At 41.2% G+C, this 7,257-nt stretch overlaps 1 protein-coding gene across 1 annotated transcript; it reads left to right on the plus strand.

Moving 5' to 3' along the window:
- The first annotated feature begins 740 nt into the window (after positions 1 to 740).
- Positions 741 to 6,921, plus strand: kcna2b (potassium voltage-gated channel, shaker-related subfamily, member 2b). The gene is made up of 3 exons (XM_061904491.1): positions 741 to 984; positions 1,707 to 1,847; positions 2,985 to 6,921. Exon 3 carries the CDS (start codon positions 3,062 to 3,064, stop codon positions 4,562 to 4,564), a length of 1,503 nt encoding a protein of 500 aa, XP_061760475.1. The 5' UTR covers positions 741 to 984; positions 1,707 to 1,847; positions 2,985 to 3,061; the 3' UTR covers positions 4,565 to 6,921.
- Positions 6,922 to 7,257: the final 336 nt, after the last annotated feature.

A 7,257-nucleotide genomic window follows, 5' to 3' on the forward strand; every position in this document is an offset into this window, starting at 1 on the left:
CATGGTCATTGGACCGGACCCCCCCCACAAGGGAGGGGGGGACATAGGAGAAAAAAGAAAAGAAGCGGCAGATCAACTGGTCTAAAAAGGAGGTCTATTTAAAGGCTAGAGTATACGGACGAGTTTTAAGGTGAGACTTAAATGCTTCTACTGATAGTAGAATAGTTGAACATTTTCACATGCCGCTCTCTACTTGTCCTTTAAGGGGTCTTGTAGACTACATTGCACATTATTGTACTGTAGGTGGTAGGGCCAGACCATGTGTGGCGAGCAACATGATTAAATAGCTCTCTGATAAATGCCTGTCAGCAGGTGAGCATCCCGGATACTAATCAGACACAGCTGAAACCAATCAGCACCCATGGTAACCAAAACAAACCCAGGGGTGCACAAAACAGGAACCAAGAGAGTCCAAAACTAACAAAACAAAACCTAAACAAAACATGATCCGGGCCACGGATCCTGACCAAAATGATATAGTGGCTGGATATGTTGATGATTCAAACACAGAGAGAAAGCAAATATTTCTGTATACAGTTGCATTGCATAAACTGAGTACAAATACCTCATTGCAATAGATTACCAAAATGAGTGTCTTTCTCTGTGCAATAAAATAGATACATTAAGTTTTGGAGCAGTGTTTCCACTGTGCTTCCCCTTTAACGTGCGCGGAGTCTGGCGAAAGAAAGAAAGAGGGAGAGCAGCAGTGAGGGGCGAGGCGCGCCGTGCAGAAGCTCTTAGTATGCGCTACGATGCCCAACTGCAGCCCATGCTGCTCCACCAGGGATGTAAGTGACAGATGAGCGACGCGGGAAGAGCAGGTTGCTCCACACGGCCGTGACGAGATGGAACAGCCGCTGGACGTGCGAGTCCAATAAAAGGCAAGCAGGAGAATGAGGGCTCCCCACCAACGTAAAGGAACACTTGATGAAGAGGAGGCAAACTGGATAACATTTCATGCATCTCAGCGTCAGGAGAAATGGGGTGAATTCCTGCATGCCATTAGCTGCAATATTCATAATAATGATATCAGGTAATGCTGTGATCTGGTTTGGTTAGTGCATGCATATATAACTGTGGCTGCATCCTCACAAAGGGGCTTCAAATGGCTTAAGCATGTTTGGCACCTGTCACTTCCAACTAAGTCATTAGTCTGCCAATCAACAACAAAAACAACTATCGTGCTCATGTTGGAATGACAGTGCATGAGCTTTGCTGTTTTGCCGGATATGTCATATTATTTGCTTACTTGACTAAGACTGATTTATTATATGGAATTGTGAACATTTAAAGTATATGTGCAATATCTTTTTTATAGGAGTGAAAGGGCAGGCAATAACATTAAATATATATAAATGTGTACATTTTATAATGGATGATGGGAATTGGAATTACACCTGATGTTTGTCCTAGAATGGAATCTGAAGTATACATAATGATATTAGCATCCCTCACTGCCTCCCCTCTTCAAGTCTGTTGGAAGATATGTGGCACTCCGTCCCACTCAATGCTGAATAAAACATTGCAAAAAGTTGCTCATGCCTGTAGTTTCATTGAATCAATGCAACAGCACGACTCCAACCTGTAACCCATAGCTGCATCATCCTGGCATGTATTGGCTGCGTATGAACTGTGAGATGAGGGGATGTAGCTCCTGCATCCTCATCCCTTGTACTCTCTCCACTCCCCATGGCGCCTCGTTGCAGAGCCAGACTTTTTCGGTGATATATGGCTGGAAGTAAAGGGAAGGAGCTGGCTGGACGGCAAGGGGTGACATTGATACTTCTGCTGGGCTTGTTGGGCATCATCACTGCGCATATCAGCAACATTAAGCAACACAAATAAAGGTGGGTCTTTATTATTTATTTCCAAATGCATGTTTGTCAACTTACAAAGTGTGTATCTTAAATAAAGTTTGATGGCTGATGACAATGGGATTAATCAGAGGGTTATTGGGCATACAATATTTCATTTTACACATAAAAGCTTTAGAAAGTAATATCAAATTGTACGGAGCACTCAGCATATAATCGGATCTGTTGGTTGTAATTGCACCCTGTAAGAGCTAATACAATATTACTGGATGGCATATTGATCCAACAGCAGGCTCGAATGAGAGAGAACTCATAACCTAATACTCAAAGACAAAGTGGAGCCGATGTGCTCAAATACTCCGGCCCCTCCTTGCTCCTGTCTTTCAAATGTCCTGGCCTTGCTTGACTGCAGGAATGTTTATGTTTTAATGTAGGCCTACTGACACTTAAGAATGGGTTCTAAATTCGGTACATTTTAACGGGTATCGATTCAAGTAAAATCAAACCGTGCCATATGTCGATACTTTTTGTTGTTCACAATGTCACGGCAGGGTGCAGACTAAGCAAGGGATCAAACATTAGGCATGAGGTAACTCGGTGGACTCAGCCAAACTGCCTCTAGGCAAAGTTGTAATTTTCATTGCCAACCAAGCAAATATGTCAAACGTGAAGTAAAAATGTGTTAATGTAATAATGATTAGTATATACATGCTACTGATTATCACTACCAATTTTACATGGCAATTTCAACGCCTCCAAATAAGTAATGGAAACTACAATTAGGATGCACGTTACTACCAAACAGCTAGTGTTAAATGAGTACAATACTTACAATATAAATATTTTATAGGGCGCAACATGAGGCTAGAATGGCACCTTGCACTTCAAAGGAAAGGCTCTTTTTTAGGTAGGCAACACACGTCTTATTTAGTCTACTATACTTTAAAATGAGACCCATAGTTACAAACAATATATAACAACTGGTTAGCACAGGTATCATAATCCGCTACTTTTTAAATGTTGAATCAAAAACATTTTTTTATTGTTTAACAATTAACAACATGTATCTACACACACATGTTCAATCCCGGTATCAATTCAAATGTGGAAGTTACCCAAATAATTATGTTACAAAATTATATTAAAATTACCCTTTATTCCCCGCTTTAGGTTTTAACAGGTGTATATCCGGTGGCCAAACGTGGCCCTGCCTCATTTGAAAGCTCCAGGTCCCATCGCCTTCCAGCATGACGGTAGCGACCAGCGACCCGACAGATGAAGCGGCAGCACATCCGGGTCAGCCTCATGACCACTACGGCCCTGACCCAGATCATGAGTGCTGCGAGAGGGTCGTCATCAACATCTCAGGCTTACGCTTTGAGACCCAACTTAGGACCCTGTCCCAGTTTCCGGAGACGCTACTCGGCGACCCCAAGAAAAGGATGAGATACTTTGACCCTCTTCGGAATGAGTATTTTTTCGACCGCAATCGACCAAGTTTTGATGCCATTCTTTATTATTACCAATCAGGAGGGAGGCTGCGCCGGCCTGTTAATGTAACTCTTGATATTTTTTCTGAAGAGATTCGCTTCTATGAGCTGGGAGAGGAAGCTATGGAAATATTTAGGGAGGATGAAGGTTTCATTAAGGAAGAGGAGCGCCCATTGCCGGAAAATGAGTTCCAGAGACAGGTGTGGCTGCTCTTTGAGTACCCAGAAAGCTCAGGTCCAGCTCGAATCATTGCCATCATCTCTGTCATGGTGATTCTTATCTCGATTGTTAGCTTCTGTCTGGAGACACTGCCAATTTTCCGAAACGAAGACGAGGAGATGTACAGCTCTCCCTTCCAAACCCTTTCCAATGTCACAATGACGTATTACCCATCATCATATTTTACTGACCCTTTCTTTATTGTGGAGACCCTTTGTATCATCTGGTTCTCATTTGAGTTCTTAGTCAGATTTTTCGCATGTCCCAGTAAAGCTGGATTTTTTGGTAACATCATGAACATAATTGATATCGTAGCAATCATTCCCTACTTCATCACTCTCGGCACAGAATTAGCAGAGAGGCCAGAAGATAGAGAGGCAGGACAGCAGGCTATGTCCTTAGCTATTCTTCGGGTCATTCGGCTCGTAAGAGTGTTTCGTATCTTCAAACTCTCCCGCCACTCCAAGGGACTTCAGATTTTGGGGCAGACTCTGAAGGCCAGTATGCGTGAGCTCGGACTGCTCATTTTTTTTCTATTCATCGGCGTTATTCTCTTTTCCAGTGCTGTTTACTTTGCCGAAGCAGACGAGCCAGACTCCCAGTTCAGCAGCATTCCAGAAGCCTTTTGGTGGGCAGTGGTTTCCATGACAACTGTGGGCTACGGCGACATGGTCCCGACAACCATCGGCGGAAAGATTGTGGGATCTCTTTGCGCTATTGCCGGTGTGTTGACCATTGCGCTGCCGGTTCCAGTAATCGTGTCCAACTTCAACTACTTCTATCACAGAGAGACAGAGGGTGAAGAACAGGCGCAGTATCTAAATACCCCTAGTGTGCCTAAGGCCAGCTCAACTGATGACCTAAAGAAGAGTGGCCGCAGTGGCAGCGGGTCAACTCTCAGTAAGTCGGATTATGTGGAGATTCAAGAGGCTGCCAACCACAGTACTGAGGACTTCAGACCAGAGGGCATGAAAACAGGAAACTGCACCGTAGCCAACACAAACTATGTAAACATCACTAAGATGCGTACGGATGTATAATATGAGCTATTTTGAAGATTGTTTTCATCTCGCATCTGCAGACACTTGCACAGAAAAATTAAAGACTGGCCTGGTATTTCAAGTCCAGTGTGGGAGTCTAGAGCAGGTGATTTGTTGTAAAATTCAACCGAAGACAGGGATGTTTGCTCACATCCGAAGGAACTGGAGCACATGACGGAACTGTCATTTTTGGGACATCCTTGGCTTCTGCATGGAGTTAGTCTTACTTATTATGACAGTAGTTGCCCAGCTCACCAACGTAGCCAACTAGTAGCCTAAGAAGTAATAATAATCAACAGTCTAACGGGACCACTTGTTGCTCCATCATATTACAAATTGTGGCCAGAAAACAATGCACAATACCATCAGCATAGTGTTGTCATGGTTTAAGATTATATCACACCATAGTTTTAGCAAAATATGTTACTCCAACTGCCAAGGTCTTAGCCATACTTTCAAGAAGAACAACAGAGAAAGGATGATAATACCCATCTGGCCTGATGGTCATTTAAGGCTCCCTCAATAGACTCCTTAAGGACCTAAGTGCACTAGCATTCTTTGCTCATTATTATCTGTACCGGTGGCCTCTGTAGAGACCAATATATGGACCATGGGGAAGTGCTGTGTATGTGGACCACAACAATGCTTGTTTTTTATTTTTTATTTTTTCCTCGATGAAGCATTAGTGGATATACAACAGCGAATGTTTCATTTATGCACCACTTGTTCATTTAGTAGTCGCTTGACTGTGTTAAGATAAACACATCAATGATCTAGGTGGTGTTCTACTTTAGTGCCTATTTGTATGTAAAAAAAAATATTTTTAGTTCTACCTGTAAGTGTCTCTTTAACTGCCACCAAGCCCAACTGTAACAGGAAAACTATGTAGTTTGACGCCACTGCCCAGTACAAACAACGCTGTCCTTTACTTCATAGCATTCCATAATTTTAGGAATAGTCATATGAATAGGCATTAAAAGATGTAGAGATGTTACATCATTTGTACTAACACTTATAACGGCAAGGGTAAATAATTGCTTAAAAGTACATCTAATTAAGGGTTTTAGTGTATTAACCCAACAAGCCGAAAAAAGCATCACAAAATATAAGAATAGGAAAGAGATAGCAGCTTTGTCATATTACACTTTGGCATTTAGTACAACAAACAATTCATATTTTTATTAGCTTGCTGTTACATAAGAAAGCATAATAACAACAAACCAAAGAAAAACGTGGTTCCATTTGGATTGGCATCGTGAGAAGGTACAAATATATATGCTTCGCATTTACAAAATCATTCAACTGGTACTCAGACCTGTAGGTTATATGCTTCATCAGAATGTATTAAACCTGTGCTATTCTGCTCTTGTAGTGCTGCATGTCTTTGAAAGTAACCATTGTAGCATGCATTAGTATGAATAATACTAGCAAGACGACTCAAATATTGTATACTCCATTGTGTGTATATATAGGCATTGTACAATATACATTACATGGAAGACATGGGTGTTTCATAATAATGTGTGACGCTTGTGCACATGCACCTTTGTATTCGATTGATATTTATATATATATATATATACAGCTTCATATCATGTAAAAGTGACAATTTTGCCAGTTCAGGAAGACAAATAGTCACTTGACCATAAGATAACCAGAAACAATACCTAACTCCTTATAGAAAGAAACCTGTGAATTGATTAGACTCCTGCAGCTGTCAAGATGATTGCTTAGTGAGTCTCTGTGTAACTATTTGGTCAATTCCATCTTTTTTGTTTTGCCAACTGTACCTTAATCGACTCAGAGTGTCCATAACTCAAATTAAACTGTATCTTGCTCAGTGCGCATGCATGTGTAATAATAGTGAGCGCTTAAAGTATTCTAATCCTGTCTCAGCACATAGTTTATACTGCTTGAGTGTGTATTCACATTCAGATGTATACAAAGCACAATACAGTGAGGGGATGATAATATCAAATGTGTTGTACATGCATGTGCTAAAAACTCAAATGTGTTGTCCGATGAGGCCAGGAATTGAACCATTGAAAAGTTGGATAAACACTGCCTAAACACTTTCTGTGTTTTTTTTCCTGTTTTCTTTGTGAACCTGCGTGTCATTACAGTGTGTGGCTTGCAAACTATGTCTGGACTGCCTTGTATCACATTTATTTGAGCATGGCATTCGAGCAATTCATGTGGCAGCGCGGTTTAGATGGAGAACATCACCATAGGATACGCAAAAACAGCACCATGAATGATGACATGTACATGTAGTCACACACTACCTACAAGCGCACGCTCATGCTATAACATCTGCTGTCATATCTGACAATTGTTAAGGCATTATCCAAGTACATATATATATATATATATATATATATATATATATATATATATATATACATATATATATATATATATATATATATATATATATATATATATATATATATATATATATAGTGCATCTGGAATATATTCACAGTGCTTCCCTTTTTCCACGTTTTGCTATGTTACAGCCTTATTCTTACATGGAATAAATTCATTTGGGCACTTAAAACTCCTGCGATGAGGTGGCGACTTGTCCAGGGTGTACCCCGCCTTCCGCCCGATTGTAGCTGAGATAGGCGCCAGCGCCCCCCGCGACCCCAAAAGGGAATAAGCGGTAGAAAATGGATGGATGGATGGCACTT

Source organism: Nerophis ophidion, linkage group LG06 (assembly GCF_033978795.1).
Source record: "Nerophis ophidion isolate RoL-2023_Sa linkage group LG06, RoL_Noph_v1.0, whole genome shotgun sequence".
Lineage (NCBI taxonomy): Eukaryota > Metazoa > Chordata > Actinopteri > Syngnathiformes > Syngnathidae > Nerophis > Nerophis ophidion.

What these genes read in the sequence shown, in the direction of transcription:
- kcna2b (XM_061904491.1), top strand. Translation starts at nt 3,062, where the DNA reads ATGACGGTAGCGACCAGCGACCCGACAGATGAAGCGGCAGCACATCCG.